Source organism: Artemia sp. Qi Xiang Cuo, chromosome 14 (assembly GCF_049724085.1).
Source record: "Artemia sp. Qi Xiang Cuo chromosome 14, ASM4972408v1, whole genome shotgun sequence".
Taxonomy (NCBI): Eukaryota; Metazoa; Arthropoda; class Branchiopoda; order Anostraca; family Artemiidae; genus Artemia; species Artemia sp. Qi Xiang Cuo.
This window is the reverse complement of record NC_142807.1, coordinates 201,286-221,971: the sequence shown is the minus strand read 5'-3', so window position 1 is coordinate 221,971 and position 20,686 is coordinate 201,286. Positions and strand designations below refer to the sequence as shown.

The window sequence follows — 20,686 nt, the reverse complement described above, 5'->3', positions numbered from 1 at the left end:
TTGTGTGTTATTTTTTGTGTGTGTGTTTGTTTTTTTGTGTTTTAGTTTTTTTGTGTGAGTTAGTTTTTTTGTGCTTGTGTAAGTGTTTTTGTGTGTTTTAGTTTTTTTAGTGTGTGTAAGTTTTTGTGTGTGTAAGGTTTGTTTGTATATGTAAGTTTTTATGTGTGTGTATTATTGTGTGCGTGGGTATTTTCTGTGTCGTTGTGTTTAGTTTTTGTGTGTGTGTAAGTTTTTTTGTGTGTGTGTAAGTTTTTGTGTGTGTGTAAGTGCTTGGGAGAGTGTGTTAGTTTTTGTGTGTGTGTATTTTGATGATATGGATCAGGTTTTTGTGTTTGTTTAAGTTTTTATTTGTTTCTTAGTTTACGTGTGTGTGTAAGTTTTTATGTGTGTTTAAGTTTTAGTTTGTTTGTAATTTTGGTGTTTTTGTTTAAGTTTTTTTGTGTTTGTGTTAGATTTTGTGTGTGTGTTAGTTTTTTTGTGTGTGTAATTTTTTGTGTGTGTGTGCAAGTTTATGTGTGTGTGTGTGTGTAAGTCATTGTTGTGTGTAAGTTTATGTGTGTGTGAGTTTTTGTGTGTGTGTAAGTTTTTGTGTGCGTTTAATTTTTTTTTTGTGTGTTTTAGTTTTTGTGTGTGTGTAAGTTTTTTGTGTTTGTTTATTTTTTTTTTTTTTTTTATGTTTATTTTTGAGTGTAATTTTTTTTTTCACTTTAATTCTAAATGTTTCTGTAAATTCTGTGTCTGACGTTTTCGCATAGAGATGTAAATTTTTAATTGTATAAGTTTCTGTGTGTCTAAATTTTTCATGTGTGAGATAGGAAAATGTTATACATTGTGTCGTGTAATATTCAAGTTCTCTTCTGAATTTTACCAAAGAACATAACTCAATTCTAATTTCTCCAGAGAAAACAAAAAGCTTCCACTTCAGTTTTAAGTTGACCAAGACAAAAAATTTAAAGTTCAAGCTCTAAAATTTCTGTAGAAAATATGAAATGTTATACTATGATTGTGATTATTTTCTATGAAGATAAACAGTTTCATTTTAATTCTAAATTTTCTTAAATTCAATTCCAACTTTTCTCAATGAAAATGAAATAAGTTATTGATCAATTCTATTTTCCCAAAATAATATAAAAAGTTTCCACTTCAGTTCAGATTTTTCTCAAAGAGATGAAAAAATTTTAAATACTGTTCCAAATTTTTCATAGAAGATAGAAAAGTTCAAGTTCTCTTCTGAATTTTACTAAAGAACACAATTCAATTCTAATTTCTCCAGAGAAAATAAAAAGCTTCCACAGATTCTTTTCCATGAAGATAAAAAATTTTCCATAGAAGATAGGAAAAGTTATACTATGATTGTGATTATTTTCTATGAAGATAAAAAGTTTCACTTTAATTTTACATTTTATCAAAGAATTGAATAAAAGTTCAACCTTTATTCTGAATTTTCATAATGAAAATTAAATAAATTCTTGATCAATTCTAGTTCCAGAAAATAATAAAAAAATTTTTCACTTAAGTTCAGATTTTTCTCAAACAGAAAAAGAAATTCAAAATACTGTTCCAAATTTTTTCATAGAAGATAAAAAGTTCAAGTTCTCTTCTGAATTTTACCAAAGAACATAATTCAATTCTAATTTCTCCAGAGAAAATAAAAAGCTTCCACGTCAGTTTTAAGTTCACCAAGACATAAAAAAGTAAAGTTCAGTTCTAAATTTTTCCATAGAAGATAGGAAAAGTTATACTATGATTTTGATTATTTTCTTGAAGATAAAAAGTTCCACTTTAATTCTAAATTTTCTTCAATTCAATTCTGACCTTTCTCAAAGCGATGAAAAAAATGAAAGTTCTGTTCCAAATATTGTCCCGGAAGAAGAAAAGTTCAATTTCGATTCTGAATTTTCTCAAAGAAAATGAAATAAGTTATTGATCAATTCCATTTTCCTAGAATAATATAAAATTTTCCTCTTCAATTCAGATTTTTCTCAAAGAGATGAAAAAATATAAATATTGTTCAAAATTTTTCATAGAAGATAGGAAAAGTTATACGTTGAGTGTGAATATTCTCCATGAAGATATGGATCTTCACCACAATTCTGAGTTTTCTCGAAGAAGTGTAAAATATACAAGTTCTCTTCTGAATTTTCTTAGAGAAGAGAAAAAAAAGTTAGCTCAATTCTGAAATTTACCATTGAAGATGAAAAAGCTTCCATTTCAGTTCCTAATTTCTCAAAGACAAAAAAAAATTTAAAGTTCAATTCTAAATTTTTCCATAGAAGATAGGAATGGCTATACTATGATTGTGATTATTTACCATGAAGATAAAAAGTTTCACTTTTATTTCTAATTTTTCTTAAATTCAGTTCATTCATCTAACCACCAAAAACAATAAGTTAGGTTAGGTATAAATAAATATTAATAAATAATTAGAAACATTTCTCAAAGTTTAAATTAGGTTAGGTTAGGTTAACTTATCATGAGCGCTCATGATACACTAACCTAACGTAACTTAAACATGGTAGAAAGATTAAATTAGGTTAGGTTAGGCTAGATTAAGTGAGGTTAGGTTAAGTTAGGTTAGGTTAGGTTAGCCACCGTACGCGCGCGTACGTAGGCTAACCTAACCTAACTTAATCTAGCCTAATCTAACCTAATTTAATCTTTTTACCATGTTTAAGTTAGGTTAGGATAACTTTTCGTATCTTCTATGGAACAATTTAGAACTGAACTTTAATTTTTTTAGGTCTTGGTGAACTTAAAACTGACGTGGAAGCTTTTTATTTTCTCTGGAGAAATTAGAATTTAATTTGGTTCTTTGGTAAAATTCATAAGAGAACTTGAACTTTTCTATATTCTATGAAAAAATTTGGAAGAGTATTTTAAATTTCTTTTTCTGTTTGAGAAAAATCTGAACTTAAGTGGAAAATTTTTTTATTATTTTTGGGAAATAGACCTGATCAATAATTTATTTCATTTTAATTACAAAAATTCAGAATCCGAGTTGAAATTTTCTTCACTTCTTTGAGAAAATTTAAAATTGAAGTGAAACTTTTTATCTTCATAGAAAATAATCACAATCATAGTATAACTTTTCCTATCTTCTATGGAAATTTTCTTATCTTCATGGAAAATAATCTGTGGAAGCTTTTTATTTTCTCTGGAGAAATTAGAATTGAATTGTGTTCTTTAGTAAAATTCAGAAGAGAACTTGAACTTTTCTATCTTCTATGAAAAATTTGGAACAGTATTTAAAATTTTTTCATCTCTTTGAGAAAAATCTGAACTGAAGTGGAAACTTTTTATATTATTTTGGGAAAATAGAATTGATCAATAACTTATTTCTTTTTCATTGAGAAAATTCAGAATCTAATTTGAACTTTTCTTCTTCCGATGACATATTTGCAACAGAACTTTAATTTTTTTCATCTCTTTGAGAAAAGTCGGAATTTAATTTAAGAAAATTTTTAATTAACATGAAATTGTTTATCTTCATAGAAAATAATAACAATCATAGTATAACTTTTCCTATTTTCTACAGAAATTTTAGAACTTGAACTTTAAATTTTTTATGTCTTGGTCAACTTAAAACTGAAGTGGAAGCTTTTTGTTTTCTCTGGAGAAATTATAATTGAGTTATGTTCTTTGGTAAAATTCAGAAGAGAACTTGAATATTCACGATCAAAGTATAACTTTTCCTATCTACAATGAAAAATTTGGAACAGAACTTTAAATTTTTTCATCTCTATGTGAAAAGTCGGAACTGAATTTAAGAAAATTTAGAATTAAAGTGAAACTTTTCATCTTCAAGAAAAATAATCACAATCATAGTATAACTTTTTCTATCTTCGAGGGAAAAATTTAGAACTGAACTTTAAATTTTTTATGTCTTGGTCAACTTAAAACTGAAGTGGAAGATTTTATTTTCTTTGGAGAAATTAGAATTTAATTCTCTTCTTTGGTAAAATTCAGAAGAGAACTTGAACTTTTCTATCTTGTAAGAAAAATTTGGAACAGTATTTAAAATTTTTTCATCTCTTTGAGAAAAATCTGAATTGAAGTGTAAAATTTTATATTATTTTAGGAAAATAGAATTGATCAATAAATTATTTCATTTTCATTGAGAAAATTAAGAATCGAAGTTTAACTTTTCTTCTTACGGGAAAATGTTTGGAACAGAACTTTAAATTTTTTCATCTCTTTGAGAAAAGTCGGAATTGAATTTAAGAAAATTTAGAATTAAAGTGAAACTTTTTATCTTCATGGAAAAAAATCTGTGGAAGCTTTTTATTTTCTCTGGAGAAATTAGAATTGAATTGTGTTCTTTGGTAAAATTCAGAAGAGAACTTTAACTTTTCTTCTTCCGGGAAAATATTTGGAACAGAACTTTAAATTTTTTCATCTCTTTGAGAAAGGTCAGAATTGAATTTAAGAAAATTTAGAATTCAAGTGAAACTTTTTATCTTCATGGAAAATAATCTGTGGAAGCTTTTTATTTTCTCTGGAGAAATTAGAAATGAATTGTGTTCTTTAGTAAAATTCAGAAGAGAACTTGAACTTTTCTATAATCTATGAAAAATTTGGAACAGTATTTTAAATTTTTTCATCTCTTTGAGAAAAATCTGAACTGAAGTGGAAACTTTTTATATTATTTTGGGAAAATAGAATTGATCAATAACTTATTTCATTTTCATTGAGAAAATTCAGAATCGAAGTTGAACTTTTCTTCTTCCGGGGAAATATTTGGAACAGAACTTTAAATTTTTTCATCTCTTTGAGAATGGTCGGAATTGAATTTAAGAAAATTTAGAATTAAAGTGAAACTTTTTATCTTCATGGAAAATAATCACAATCATAGTATAACTTTTCCTATCTTATACGGAAAAATTTAGAAGTGAACTTTAAATTTTTAATGTCTTGGTGAACTTAAAACTAAAGTGGAAGCTTTTTATTTTCTCTGGAGAAATTAGAATTGAATTATGTTCTTTTGTAAAATTCAGAAGAGAACAAACATAAAAAATTTTGTGTTTCACACACACACAAAAACTTACACACACAAATAAATTTACACACACACAAAAAAACTTACACACACACACAAAAAAAGAAACACACACAAACAAACAAACACACACACAAAAACTTACACACAGATAAAGCATACGCTCACAAAATCATTTACACACACACAAAAAATTACACACACACAAAATAATACACACACAAAAAAAATTACACACACACAAAAAACAGAGCGAACACAATGCACTTACACACACACAAAAACATACACACACACAAAAACTTCAAACAACCCAAAAACATACACACACACAAAAACTTAAACACACACATAAAAATACACACACACAACATAATAAAAAAAAATAAACAATTAGAAACAAACACAAACTTACACACACACACAAACAAACAATTACACAAACACACAAAAACTTACACACACACACACAAACACAAACAAACGCAAAAAAAAACTAACATACACAAAAACTTACACAAAAACAAAAAACTAAACACACACACAAAAAAATACACACACACACAAAAACTTACAAAAAAAATTACACACACACACAAAAGAACTTGAATTATGTTCTTTGGTAAAATTCAGAAGAGAACTTGAACTTTTCTATCTTCTATGAAAAATTTAGAACAGTATTTTAAATTTTTTCATCTCTTTGAGAAAAATCTGAATTGAAAAGGAAAATTTTATATTGTTTTTGGAAAATATAATTTATATGGGCACAAACACAAAAACTCACACACACACAAAAACTAACACACACAAAAAAACTTACACGCACAAACAAACTTACACAGACACAAAAACTTACAAGCACAAACAAAAATACACACAAACACAAAAAATTACACACACAAAAAAGCTTACACACACAAAAAAAAATTTACACACACACACAAAAAAAAACACACAAAAAAAAAAACTAAAACACACACAAAAAATAAAAAACACAAAAGAAATAAGAAACACACATAAAATAACGCACACACACAAAAACTTAAACACACACAAAAAAATAAACACATAAAAAAACTTACACACACACAAAAACTTGCACGCACAAAAAAACTTACAAACACATAAAAAATTACACACACTGATACAAATTTACACACACACACAAAAACATACACACACACACAAAAACAAACAAACACAAAAAAACTAAAAAACAATTACTATAAAAAAAACAAACAAAAAAATACACACACACACACACAACCTTAGACACACAAAAAAACATACACACACACTAAAAATTACACAAAAAATTACACACACACACACGAACATACACACACACACAAAAAACTACACACACAAATGAAATAAAACTAACAAAAATAAACTTACACACACACAAATTCTTACACACACAAAAAAAATTAAACACACACAAAAAAACTTACACACACAAAAAAATTAACACACACAAAAAAAGTAACACACACAAAAAAAATAACACACACACACAAACTTACACACACACAAAAACAACAAAAAGCATAAACACTACTTAAACACACAAAAACTTAAACACACACAAAAACTCACACACACACAAAATTACACACATATAAAGACTTACACACACACACACCCATAAACTTACACACACACAAAAACTTACACACACACAAAAACATACACACACACACAAACTCGAGTACACTCACACAGAAACTTACACACACACAACAAACAAACACAAACACAAAAACTTACACATACATAAAAACTTACATACACACGAAAACTTACACACACATAAGAACTTACACACACAAAAAAACTTACACACACACAAAAAAATACACACAAACACAAAAACTTACACACACAAAAAAAAACTTAAACACACACAAAAACTTACACACACACAAAAAAAATAACAAACTAAAAAAAAATTAAACACACACACAAGAAATTACACACACACAAATAAATACACACACACAAAAACATAAACACACACAAAAAAACTTACACACACACAAAAACCTTACACACACACAAAAAACTTACACACACACAAAAACTTACACACACGCACACAAACTTACACACACACAAAAACTAACAAACAAACAAACTAACACACACACAAAAAATATCACAAACATAAAAACTTATTACACACACACACACACACACACGAAAATTTTATATTATTTTAGGAAAATAGAATTGATATGGGCACACAAACAAAAAATCACACACACAAATATACTTACACACACACACAAAAACTTAGCAAAAAACAAAAACATACACACAAAAAAAAACTGACAAACACAAAAAAAATTACACACACAAATAAAATTACACACACACAAAAACTTACACACACAAAAACATTCGCACACACAAAAACATACACATACACAAAAAAAACTAACACACACACAAAAAATATACACAAAAAACAAAAATAACAAACACACAAAAACTAACACAAAAAAACAAAATTACACACACAAAAAAAACATAAACAAACAAAAAAACTTCCAAACACACAAAAACTTACACACAGACAAAAACTTACACACACAAAAAAACTTACACACACACACACACAAAAACTTACACACACATAAAAATTTACACACAAACAAAAACTTACACACACACACACAAAAAATTAAAAAAACATAAAAACTTACACACACAAAAAAACTTACACACACACACACAAAAAATTACACACACACAAAAATAAACACACACACACAAAAAAACAAACACACACACGCACTAAAACTAACACATACACAAAAACTTAAAAACAAAAACAAACTAACACACACACAAAAAAACAAACACACACAAAAAAAAATAACACAAAAACTTACACACACACACAAAAGAACTTACACACAAAACTTACACACACACAAAAAACTTACACACAAACACAATCTTACACACACACAAAAACTTACTCAAAAACAAAAACTTACACACACAAAAAAAACTTTTTTGCGGCGCATCTCTGCGGCGCATCCTGCGGCACTTTCCTGCTGCGCCTCCCTGCGGCGCATCCCCTGCGGCGCTTTCCTGACCCGCGGCGCATCCCTGCAGCACATCCTGTGGCGTTTTCCTGGACCACGACGCATCCCGGCGGCGCTTCTCGGGCCCGGGGGACCTTTGGGGCCCGGGGGAGGGCCTTTGGGGCCCAGGGATGGCCTTTGGGGGTCTCGGGGGGCACTTGAGGACCAATTGGTCAGGTTAGGGTAGGTTAGGGAGGGTCTTTGGGGCTTTGGGGACCGGGTGAGGGCCTTTGAGGGTCTGGGGGGTCCTTTGGGGACCGGGGGTTCCTTCTGGATTGGGGTATGGGGATTGGAACCCTTTGGATCGGGGTAGGGCAATCGGGGCCCTTTGGGGTTGGGGTAGGGGACCTCACAACACTGTTCAAATGGAACTTGTGTATTATAACGACCACACTCAAAACCTCTTCTAAAACATTTCCTAAAATGTTCTTTCAAAATGTCTCTAACTGTTTCGCCGAAATAATCCCATAAAATGGATAAAACGGTTTCGCCCAAATAATCCCTAAACGTAATTTCAGCGTGTTCCTTTTGTTTGGCATCTCTGAGCTAACGCATTTCAAATTTCTAGGAAACCCTTTCCTACGTTAATCTCTTCATCTCATAAATTTTCCTAGCTAAACTATTATGGTTTCGTTAGAATATCAATATATCTCTCTAACTAAAAACTCAGTGAAGATTTAATTAAAAATAGATTGTCCATCTGTTTAAACATCCGCATAATTTCAAGATAAGAAGTGATGCCGTTTATAAGCCTCGACATTCATGATTGATGTAGTATTATTTGAAAATAGACTAGTAATTTTTAGCACTGACATAAAGAACGTTTATCACTCAGACCTAAGATTAAAGAAGCCTTAATGTTTCTTCGTTCTCCCTTTCGTGAATCAGTAATTTCCCCTAGTGATTTTGTAAATCAATTTCTCAGGTTAGGCCGTATTGAGTCCAAACATGACCACTTGGTTTATGGTTTTCCATTCTCACTGACAAATACAATAAAAACAGACATAAATGTGAGAAAGTTCCTGTTTTTCAAATTCTCACTGATAAAAACCAAAAAACATCCATAATTTGATGTTGACATCCGAGAAAAACATAAAATAAATCGAAAAACAAAAATAACACTAAGTTGAAACAACCATAGATGTGTCAAAATTAACAGTTTTCCAATTGAAAAACTTCCTGTTTTTTCAGTCTCAGTGATAAAACAATAAACCAAACAAGTCTTGCTGTTGTTGAAAACAGACCTACATAAGTGTGAAAAAATTCCTGTTTTTTCATTCTCACTTAAAAAAAACATTAAACATCCATGAAAAACATAAAATAAATCGAACAACACACATAACAATCAAATAAAACATCCATAAATGTGACAAAATTCATGTTTTTTCATTCTCATTGACAAAAACCATAAACCACGTGGTTCTATGCCCATATATGGTGTTAAAAAAAGTTGTAGGTGGCAGCAAGGGTGTCGCGTGGGGCTCAATAAGGCCATTCTACTGCCAAACACAAACAATACATACTTTGTCCCTACAGGTTGTGAAAAGAGTATATCAGCAATATCTAAGGAACGAATGATTATATTAGGTTGAAACTTTAGAGATATGTTGAGGGGATACCAAAGAGAGATTGGAAGGGAACCAGCCCCCCTCCTCCTCTTTCTTATGCCCCCTCTCTTCAAACTGCGTAATTTTCATTTTGTTTAAACTAGGTAAAAGGTCTAATAGATATGCCTCCAGGGACGCAACGTCCCCACAGCACCAGGGCAAGGATTGTAAATTATATAATTTATCCATTGCTTACATACAGGGTTTATCATTAGGGAAACGGAAGAGTTTTGATTCTGGGTTTATCCGAAAAGGCCAAGAGTACTAAGGTAAAACTTTGGATATTGTTGAGAGATATCTTAAACTAAATCAAAAGGCACTGTGTTTATCCAGTTTGTCAAAAAGGATCCTCAATATCTGTAGAAAAGCGGAAGGTGGCAAGTTGAAATTTTCAGGACTTGTTGTGAGGGATGTCTTAAAGTTGCTGGTGGGCCATCCTCTCACCATGCCCTCATCAGCTGCCCTCTCCAAAAACATTCGATCGAAATTTTGAAATAGTAATCTTGTCCAAAACAGTCTAAAAGTCGAATATGTATGCAAATATCCAGGAATATGGGGATGACATAACTCACACAGGCTTTGGAGAGGAATGCCGAACACCATCAAAACATACTATATGCATGATAGTTGTCAAAGGGGCGTATCAGCAATATCTAAGGAGCGGCTGAGGGTATTATGTTTAAACAGACAGGGTATGTCAAGGGGGATGTTGAAAAGTAATTGAAGGGCTACAATCCTTCTTGCCCTGTACCCTTTTCTGAAGCCCCACCCAACCATGATTAAAGTTTGGAAGAAAACGATTTTGTCCAAAATAAGCGAAATATCTAGTAACTATACCTCCAGGGATGCAATTCCCCCCAAAACCCCCTGGGCACGGATTTTAAAATACGCAATTTGGGGGCATGTTAGACCCTGAGCCTCCAAAAAGGCTAAGGGTATGAAGGAAAACCCTCTAGAAAGCATTAAGGGGGATGTAAAATGAAATCAAAATACGCTATGTGGAGGAGGGCCGTCAAAATGGGTATAATAGTAATATCCATGGAATGGCTAATAGTATTAAGTTGGAACTTAAAAATTATGTTGTGAGGGAAGTTGAAAAAGGAACGTAGGGCAGCTACTCCCTCCTCTTGCCCTTTTAGAAGATATGCCTCGGAAGATGCCATGCCCTATAGCCCCGGGGCAGGGATTGTAAATTTATTCAGTTGTCCATTTTTAACATTTATCATTTGAAAAGGGGAAATGTTTGATCCTTGGTTTCTCCGAAAAGACTAAATTTAAGATGAAATGGAGATGAAATTGATAAAATTTGGAATTTCCGAGTTTCCAGGAATTACTGCCGTTATACGTTCATCATTTCAGGTCATTTTTTTCCAGTCATCTTTATTATTATGATATTTTTTTTTGTCGTCGATGTTTTGAAAAATAAAACCATAGTATTGAAGGATAGTTTTCAATAAAAACTGCAACACCAAATATAAGCAGCCAGGTTTTTGTGGCAAGTTAAATATGTGGGAAGAAATAGGAAATTATGCATTTTCCTCTTCACACTGAGATTTAGGTAATGGTATTCAGTTTCTTCTTTCCACAATATGTATTTCAAGTAATGATGGGATTGGCGTGCTAGTACTTTTTAAAGTAGAAAATAATCACCTTAGAATTTTCAAGTTTAAATTCCTATACCGTACAGTCTTTTTTTTTTTTATAAATAAATACAGGTTTGGCTGCAAGGCTGGCCTTCTGAAATTTCAAAAATGTTCAAATGAACTTAACTTTGGCACTAGCTCTAGGATTCTGCTAAATCTTGTTAGAAGTGAGTCCAGAAACTGGCCCATTTTTGCAATTAGCTATATCTTATAATTGTAGTAATCTTGATAATTAATGCTTATGATTAGTTTCTAATTAAAGGTCTAACAAAACAAAGAAAGAAGTTGTAAAATGCAGAACTTGAACAGCATAAAAAAAAAAATATTGTCAAATATAAAAAAGGAAAGGTTAATTATTTTATCACTTAATTTAGTATAATGTTATATCTTTTAGGTAGTGTTGGATGCTGTTTGGCTTTGAGAAAGTAACTTGCCAAATCTACCCTAGAAGTTTTATCTCAGATTTTGAAAATGACACAACAAATCAACTCTTTTGAGCTAATTTGTTTCAAAAAGGGTAAGTCTAGTAGGACACTTTCCCCTATTTACATTATAGTTATTAGTTAAGAAAAGATAATTGTCATCCGTTATTCAACTTGTCAAGTAACTACCATTGGGCTCCAACTATCAACCCATCTTGATTGATCGATTGATCTGTTTCATTTTTTCAGTTTTCAAAATATACTGTTTTTAGTAGCCTGTCCTTTGTCATTGTACCACAACAGAAAGTAGGCTGCAAAAGTAGGACTGCAGATAAACTGGACTAAAACGAAAATTATGGCCATTGACCCATCCTCCCCTGCTGCCAATCCTTCAGTTAGCCTGGATAGCACCACTAGTATCGAAGTTGTCTAACGTTTCACCTACCTGGGCTCCATATTTCTTCAGATGGCTCGCTTCTTTCTGAACTATAAACGAGAATGTCAAAGGCGTTTTCTGCCATGGGCAGACTAAACCGTTACCTTTGGCGAATCCTAAATGTCAGTCACACAGCAAAGTTGTGGATTTTAAACGCCCTGGTTGGCTCTATGTTGCTCTATGGAGCTGAGACATGACACGCTTCAGCCGCAACCCTCAAGGCAATTGATTTCTTTCAGTCGAAGAGCATGAGGAGAATCGAAGGTCTACAAAATTTGTCAGCAATGAAGCTGCTGCACATCACCAAGCAGTCTCGGTTTTCGACCCAAGCAGCCGAGCGAACACTACGATGGTTCGGACACCTACTTTGAATGCCTCCACACATACCTGCGAAAACGATCCATGACTTCGACCCTGTCAAAGCCGGTTGGAAGCGACCTCGCGGCCGACCAAAAAAACGATGGTCTGACAGCCTGTCCGAGTTCCTGACTATGGCAAATATTAGGTTGAGCGATGTGCAAACGCTTGCCATGGACCGAAGTGGATGGAGGAGGCAAACGTCACTCTCTACGCCGAGCAGCTCCCGGCAGGAGACATAAGTCAAGTAAGTCAAAGTCAAGTCACAACAGAAAGTTCTAACCACATGTATATTTAATGGTATTGATGTTGAGAGAATTGAGGAAAATTTTGAAATTATCGATAGGGAGTAAGTAGAGAGGGGTCAGGAGGTCCGAACGGGGCACCAAATATGGGCATAGAATACGGACGGGGCTCCATATATGGGCATGGAGTCATTAGGGAGAACACGTGGTTAATGGGGTCAATGATCTAAATTTCACAACAACAACATCGACCTTGACATTCGCTGAGAGCGTGCACTTACAACAACAACAACATCGACCTTGGAACACCTGTGCTGTCGACCTCAATTCACCTATCGTGAATCAATAATTCCCCTTAGAAACAACAAATTAATTTCCCCTTTCTTGACAGATCAATCAATCAATGACATCATCTGTCAGACTTTAAAAATTTTCGCTTAGAAACATTTCTCCAGGAATAGATTCAAATCATTAATGTCTTTGCCTCGGGAACAACTCTTTTGGTCGAACTCCAATGGATATTAATAACCAAAGGTCATGGAAACAATTAGGCAAGAAAAATCCTAGCGATGAATTGTTTTAGCGCGCGAAAAGGTTTCCTATTAATTTGAAATGCGTTAGCACAGAGATACCAATAACAAAGGAACACGCTGAATTTGCGTTTAGGGATTATTTGGGCGAAACCGTTTTAGACAGGTTATGGAACTATATATATATGTGTGTGTGTGTGTGTGTGTGTGTGTGTGTGTGTGTGTGTGTGTGTGTGTGTGTGTGTGTGTGTGTGTGTGTGTGTGTGTGTGTGTGTGTGTGTGTGTGTGTGTGTGTGTGTGTGTGTGTGTGTGTGTGTGTGTGTGTGTGTGTGTGTGTGTGTGTGTGTGTGTGTGTGTGTGTGTGTGTGTGTGTGTGTGTGTGTGTGTGTGTGTGTGTGTGTGTGTGTGTGTGTGTGTGTGTGTGTGTGTGTGTGTGTGTGTGTGTGTGTGTGTGTGTGTGTGTGTGTGTGTGTGTGTGTGTGTGTGTGTGTGTGTGTGTGTGTGTGTATGTTTGTGTATATGTGTTGATGTATATGTATGTGTGTAAATGTGTGTATGTGTGAGTGTGTATGTGTGTGTGAGTGAATGTGTGTGTGTGAATGTGTGTGTGTGTGTCTATTTGTGTGTGTATGTGTGTGTGTGTATTTGTGTGTGTCTGTGTGTGTGTATCTGTGTGTGTGTCTTTATCTATGTCGATGTCTGTCTCGCTCTGTTTGTGTGTGTGAGTGTTTGTCTGTGTCTGTGTGTGTGTGTCTGTTGGTATCTTTGAGTGCGGCTGTTTGTCTTTTTTTATGTGTCTGTGTCTATGTGTGTGTTTGTCTATGTGTGTCTGTGTCTGTGTCTGTGTGTGTGAGTGTGTGTTTGAGTGAGTGGGTGAGAGAGTGTGTGTGTGATTGTCTGTGTGTCAAAGAGAGTTAATTAGAGTCAGTCAATGTGTGTGAGGCTCTGTGTGTGTGTGTGTGTGTGTGTGTGTGTGTGTGTGTGTGTGTGTGTGTGTGTGTGTGTGTGTGTGTGTGTGTGTGTGTGTGTGTGTGTGTGTGTGTGTGTGTGTGTGTGTGTGTGTGTGTGTGTGTGTGTGTGTGTGTGTGTGTGTGTGTGTGTGTGTGTGTGTGTGTGTGTGTGTGTGTGTGTGTGTGTGTGTGTGTGTGTGTGTGTGTGTGTGTGTGTGTGTGTGTGTGTGTGGTGTGTGTGTGTGTGTGTGTGTGTGTGTGTGTGTGTGTGTGTGTGTGTGTGTGTGTGTGTGTGTGTGTGTGTGTGTGTGTGTGTGTGTGTGTGTGTGTGTGTGTGTGTGTGTGTGTGTGTGTGTGTGTGTGTGTGTGTGTGTGTGTGTGTGTGTGTGTGTGTGTGTGTGTGTGTGTGTGTGTGTGTGTGTGTGTGTGTGTGTGTGTGTGTGTGTGTGTGTGTGTGTGTGTGTGTATGTGTGTGTGTATTTATGTGTGTGTGTATTTGTGTGTGTCTATGTGTGTGTGTCTGTGTCTGTTTGTGTGTGTGTGTGACTGTGTGTGTGTGTGTGTGTGTGTGTGTGTGGGTGTCTGTGTGTGTCTGTGTGGGGGTGTGTTTCTGGTGGTGTGTGTGTGTGTGTGGGGTTGTTGGTGTGTGGTTGGGTTTGGTTGTCTGGGTTGGTGTGTGTTTGTGTTTATGTGGGTGTGTGTCCGTTTGTGTCTGTTTGTGTTTGTGAGTTTCTGTGTGTATCTTTGTGTGTGTGTCTGTGTCTTTGTGTGTCTGTGTGTGTCTGGGTGTGTCTTGTTGGGGAGGTGTCTGTATGTTTTGGGTTTGTGTGGAGGGTAGTGTCTGGTTGTGTCTGTGTGGGTCTGTGTGTGTCTGTGTGTGTCTGTGTGTGTCTGTGTGTGTCTGTGTGTGTCTGTGTGTGTCTGTGTGTGTCTGTGTGTGTCTGTGTGTGTCTGTGTTGTTCTGTGTGTGTCTGTGTGTTTCTTTGTGGTTCTTTGTTTCTCTGTGTGTGTCTGTGTGTGTCTGTGTGTGTCTGTGTGTGTATGTGAGTGTCTGTGTGAGTCAGTGTGAGTCTGTGTGTGTCTGTGTTTGTCTGTGTGTGGCTGTGTGTGTCTGAGTGTGTCTGTGGGTGTAGGTGTGTGTATGTGTGTGTCTGTGTGTGTCTGTGTGTGTCAGAGTGTGTCTGCGTGTGTATGTGTGTGTCTGTGTGTGTCTGTGTGTGTCTGTGTGTGTCTGTGTGTGTCTGTTTGTGTCTGTGGGTGTCTCGGTGGCAATGAGTGTGTCTGTGTCTCTCGGTGGGGGCCGGTGTGGGTCTGTGTGGGACAGTGTGTGTCTGTGTGTGTCTGTGTGTGACTGTGTGTGTCTGTCTGAGACAGTGAGAGACTGTGAGAGACTGTGTGTGTCTGTGTGTGTCTGGGTGTGTGGCGGTGGTGCTGTGTTTGTGTCTGTTTTAGTGATAGTTGCTTGTATGGTGTGTGATGGTGTGTTTGTGTGTGGGTTGTGCTGGATTTGACTGTGTGATACTTTTAGAGTCTGTGAGTGACTTTTTTTGTATTTGTTTGTAGTAGAGAGACGGGGATGGTCTTTTAGTCTCTGGTTGTGTCGTTGTGGGGCTGTGTGGGTCTGTGTTTGTATGTGTGTGTCTGTGTGTGTGTGTGTGTGTCTGTGTGTGTCTGTGTGTGTCTGTGTGAGTCTGTGTGTGTCTGTGTGTGTGTGTGTGTGTCAGTGTGTGTGTGTGTGTGTGTGAGTGTGTCTGTGTGTGTGTGTGTGTGTATGTGTGTGTCTGTTTGTGACTGTGTGTGTCTGTTTGTGTCTGTGTGTGTCGGGGTGTGTCTGAGTGTGTATGTGTGTGTATTTGTGTGTCTGTGTGTGTCTGTGTGTGTCTGTGTGAGTCTGAGTGTGACTGTGTGAGTCAGAGAGTGGCTGAGTGTGTCTGAGTGTGTCTGGGTGTGTCTGAGTGTGTCGGTGTGTGACAGTGTGTGTCTGAGTGTGTCTGTGTGTGTCGGGGTGTGACTGTGAGTGTCTGTGGGTGTCTGTGTGTGTCTGTCTGTGTCGGTGTGAGTCGGTGTGGGTCTGTGTGTGTCTGGGTGTGTCTGGGTGTGTCTGGGTGTGTCTGTGTGTGTCTGTGTGTGTCTGTGGGTGTCTGTGAGTGTCTGTGTGTGTATGTGTGTGTATGTGAGTGTAGGTGTGTGTCTGTGAGTGTCTGTGTCAGTCAGTGTGTGACTGTGTGTGTCTGTGTGTGTCTGTGGGGGTCTGTGTGGGTCTGTGTGTGTCAGGGTGTGGCTGTGAGTGACTGAGTGTGACGGGGTGGGTCTGTGTGTGTCTGTGTGTGTCTGTGTGTGTCTGTGTGTGTCTGTGTGTGTCTGTTTGAGTCTGTGTGTGTCTGTTTGTGTCTGTGTGTGTCGGTGTGTGTCGGTGTGTGTCTGTGTGTGTCTGTGGGTGTCGGTGTGGGTCTGAGTGTGTAGGTGTGTGTCGGGGGGTGTCTGTGTGTGTCTGGGTGTCTTGGGGTGTGTTGGTGTGTCTCGGTGTGTGTTGGTGTGTCTCGGTGTTTGTTTGGTTTTGTTTGGTTTTCTTGTTGTGGGTTTTTTTTTGTTGGTGTTTGTCTTTTCCTTCTTTGGTTTGTCGTTTTTATTTTTTCTGTGGCGTAGTGTTTTTTTGTTTGTCTGTTTTGGTTTTTATGAGTCTTACTGTGTTTGAGTGTTTCTTTGAGTCTTTGAGTTTGTCGGTGTGTGTTTGTGTGTGTCTGTGTGTGTGTTTGTGTGTCTGTGTGTGTCTGTGTGTGTCTGTGTGTGTCTGTGTGTGTCTGTGTGTGTCTGTGTGAGTCAGTGTGTGTCTGTGTGTGTCTGGGTGGGTCTGTGTGTGTCTGTGTGTGTCTGTGTGGGTGTGTGTGTGCCTGTGGGTGTCTGTGTGTGTCTGTCGGTGTCTGTGTGTGTGTGTCTGTGTCTGTGTCTGTCTATGTGTGTGTGTCTCTCTGTATGTGTCTCTGTGTGTGTGTGTCTGTGTGTCTGTGTATCTGTGTGTCTGTGTGTGGGTGGGTGGGTTCGTGGGTGGGTGGGTGGGTGGTGTGTGTGTGGGTGGGTGTGTGTGTGTGTGGGTGGGCGTGTGTCGGGGGGTGTGGGGGGCTGGGGGGGGTTGGGTGGTGGTGTGAGTGGGTGGGGGGGGGGGGGGGGGGGGGGGGGGGGGGGGGGGTGTGTGTGTGTGGGTGGGTGTGTGTGTGTGTGGGTAGTGGGGGGTGTGGTGCGGGGGAGTGGTGTGGCGGTGTGGGGGGGTGGGTGGGTGTGGGTGTGTGTGTGGGTGTGTGTGTGTGTGGGGGGGGGGCGCGGGGGTGGGGGTGGGGGCGGGGGGGGTGTGTGGGGGGGGGTGGGTGTGTGTTGCTGGTGGGGTGGGTGTGTGTGTGGGGGTGTGTGTGTGTTATCCCGGCGGCACTTCTCTGGTCCGGGGGACCTTTGGGGGCCGGGGGAGGGCCTTTGGGGCACAGGGAGGGCCTTTGGGGGCCTGGGGACATTTGGGGACCGGTGGAGGGCCTTTGGGACCCCGTTGGTCCTTTGGGAGCACGATGGGCCTTTGGGGGGGGGGGGCGGGGCTGGCCATTGGGGGTCTGGGTGGGCCTTTGGGGCACAGGGAGGGCCTTTGGGTGCCTGGGGGACATTTGGGGACCGGTGGAGGGCCTTTTGGACCCCGTTGGTCCTTTGGGAGCCCGGGGGCCTTTGAGGACCAGGGGAGGGCCTTTGGGGCAGTTGGGGGCCGGTGGAGGGCCGTTGGGACCCCGTTGGTCCTTTGGGAGCTCGCTGGGCCTTGGGGGGGCCCGGGGATGGCCTTTGGGGGTCTGGGTGGGCCTTGGGGGGCGCCAGTGGCCCTTTGGGAGCTTGGGGGGCCTTTGAGGGTCTGGGGGGACAGTTGGGGACCTGGGGGACCTTTGGGGACCGGTGGAGGGCCTTTGGGAGCTTGGGGGGCTTTTGAGGACCGGGGGCTTCCTTTGGGGTTGGGGTAGGAGGATTGGAACCCTTTGGGGTTGGGTTAGAGGACCTCACAACACTGTTCAAATGAAACTTGTGTATTATAACGACCACACTCAAATTCTCTTATAAAATCTCTTCAAAAATCTTCTTTTAAAATGTCTCCGAAATAGTTCCATAACCTGTCTAAAACGGTTTCGCCCAAATAATCCCTAAACGCAAATTCAGCGTGTTCCTTTGTTATTGGCATCTCTGTGCTAACGCATTTCAAATTAATAAGAAACCTTCTCGCGCACTAAAACAATTCATCGCTAAGATGTTTCTTGCCTAATTGTTCCCATGGCCTTTGGTTATTAATATCTTTTGGAGTTCGACCAAAAGAGTTGTTCCCGAGGCAAAGACATTAATGATTTGGATCTATTCCTGGAGAAATGTTTCTAAGCGAAAATTTTTAAAGTCTGACAGATGATGTCATTGATTGATTGATCTGTCAAGAAAGGGGAAATTAATTTGTTGTTTCTAAGGGGAATTATTGATTCACGATAGGTGAATTGAGGTCGACAGCACAGGTGTTCCAAGGTCGATGTTGTTGTTGTTGTAAGTGCACGCTCTCAGCGAATGTCAAGGTCGATGTTGTTGTTGTGAAATTTAGATCATTGACCCCATTACGTAATCACGTGTTTTCCCTAATGACTCCATGCCCATATATGGAGCCCCGTCCGTATTCTATGCCCATATTTGGTGCCCCGTTCGGACCTCCTGACCCCTCTCTACTGGAGTATAAACGTATAGGTCTTCGATTTAATGAGAGTAAGACTGAGTTCCTGGTGTTCAATCATCGTTCAGATTGCCCGACAAATGTTCATTTAGGTGAACATGTATTAAAGCACAAGATACACTGACGTATCTTGGTGTACCAATTGGGTCAAATCTTCGCGCCACGCGTTAACTCTTGAAAAATGTTTTGCCAGAAAAGCTAGGAATGCATATGGTTTACTAGTTGGTTAAAGTTTAAATTTAACCGCCGTATCTTAGCTAGCGTTTATAATGCATTTGCTGTTCCGTTCTCCCTTGCACCATTTTGGTCTCTTCTTACTGCTTCAGATATTAGGGATATACGGAAGTGTTTCTACAAATATGCGAAATATTTGCTAAGGCTGCCTCTCTGGACTAATAACAGCTCACTATCCTTGCGGTATGGAGTTGCAAGTCCAGTGTCCGCGGTACAGAAAAGAAATGAAAGATATCGGAGGCAGATTATTGGTGAAATCACCTCTGAAATTGTCCGTCTTTTTTAATAGGTTTGTTCTCACATATAATTGCCCCTATTTGTAATTTTTTTTTCTTCTTGTCTGTTCTTCTTTGTTTTGGTTCTGTTTGTATTTGTCAGAATTTATTTGCTTTTTTTCCCCCATTTTCTTTCTTTATACTCCATCAGTGTTGTATTTTACATTTATGATGGGCAATAAATTTATACATACATACATACATACATACATAACGTAATAGCCTTGAATCTTGATAATATTTAAAAGATATAGTTAAAACGATGTGTAAATGTATATGAATTCATGTCATTCATTTTGAAAGATAATTTCCTAAATTAAAGTTCTAAACAGATTTCCTGCCATTTAAACATTTGCCTCTCAATTACTTGGACTATCTGTCTTGGCTTTTCTCTGTCTACAATTACCCAGCGTCTTGATGCAACCTATGCAACCTATTACAAAATACTTGATAACTTCAATTCAAAATCAACGGTTCAATCAATTCAATTCAAAATCAAAATCTGTGATAAACAGAAGTCCATCGTTTTTACAGGCAAGAAAATGCGTGGAGTGCCAATTTTTTGAACAACAATATCAAGGTTTTCTTTTAAGAAAAATAGTTTAAAAAACGTTTTCTACAAAACAAGTTTTTCAAAGAAAAGTAAAGAGCTCCATTAAGCCAAAAATCAAGTCAATTAATCTTCCAAGCGTGAAACTACCACTATTCACTATCAATAAATAAATGAAACCCAAGATGAACAGAAATTACAATAAATAGCCCCAGTCAAATTCAAAACGAGCAAAAATTAACATGAGTAGGGCTGATAACCCCCATGCCTTCTTAAGACCAGAACACAATTTGCGCTTTAGTGAAAACAAAATACATTTGAAATGTTTTCACTTTTCTTACTTTCATCAATAAACAATTATCAAAACTTTAAGGAATGAATATCTTTATATGGCAATATTCTTTAACTGACAATTCACGGTCATTTGTTTTTTTTTTCAGTAAAGTACAAATTTTGTTCTGAATATAACACAGCTGAATACACGATAGCTAATGAATATACCATAGCAAAAAAGACAACAAATGACGATGGATTGTCAGTTTAATTGACATATGCCGATATTTATTCCTTCAAGTTTTGATAATGTTTGATTTATGAAAGTAAGAAAAGCGAAA

The 20,686-nt window shown here is 37.3% G+C and overlaps 1 protein-coding gene across 1 annotated transcript in view; it reads left to right on the top strand.

Moving 5' to 3' along the window:
• LOC148944022 (uncharacterized) overlaps nucleotides 1–20,686 on the top strand; it is a 53,075-nt gene that overhangs the window by 19,339 nt on the left and 13,050 nt on the right. Inside the window, exon 2 of the mRNA XM_089099706.1 lies at nucleotides 11,740–11,858. Within this exon, the coding sequence (XP_088955832.1) occupies nucleotides 11,813–11,858 (46 nt within the window). The 5' untranslated portion in view covers nucleotides 11,740–11,812. The remainder of the gene's footprint in view (nucleotides 1–11,739; nucleotides 11,859–20,686) is intronic.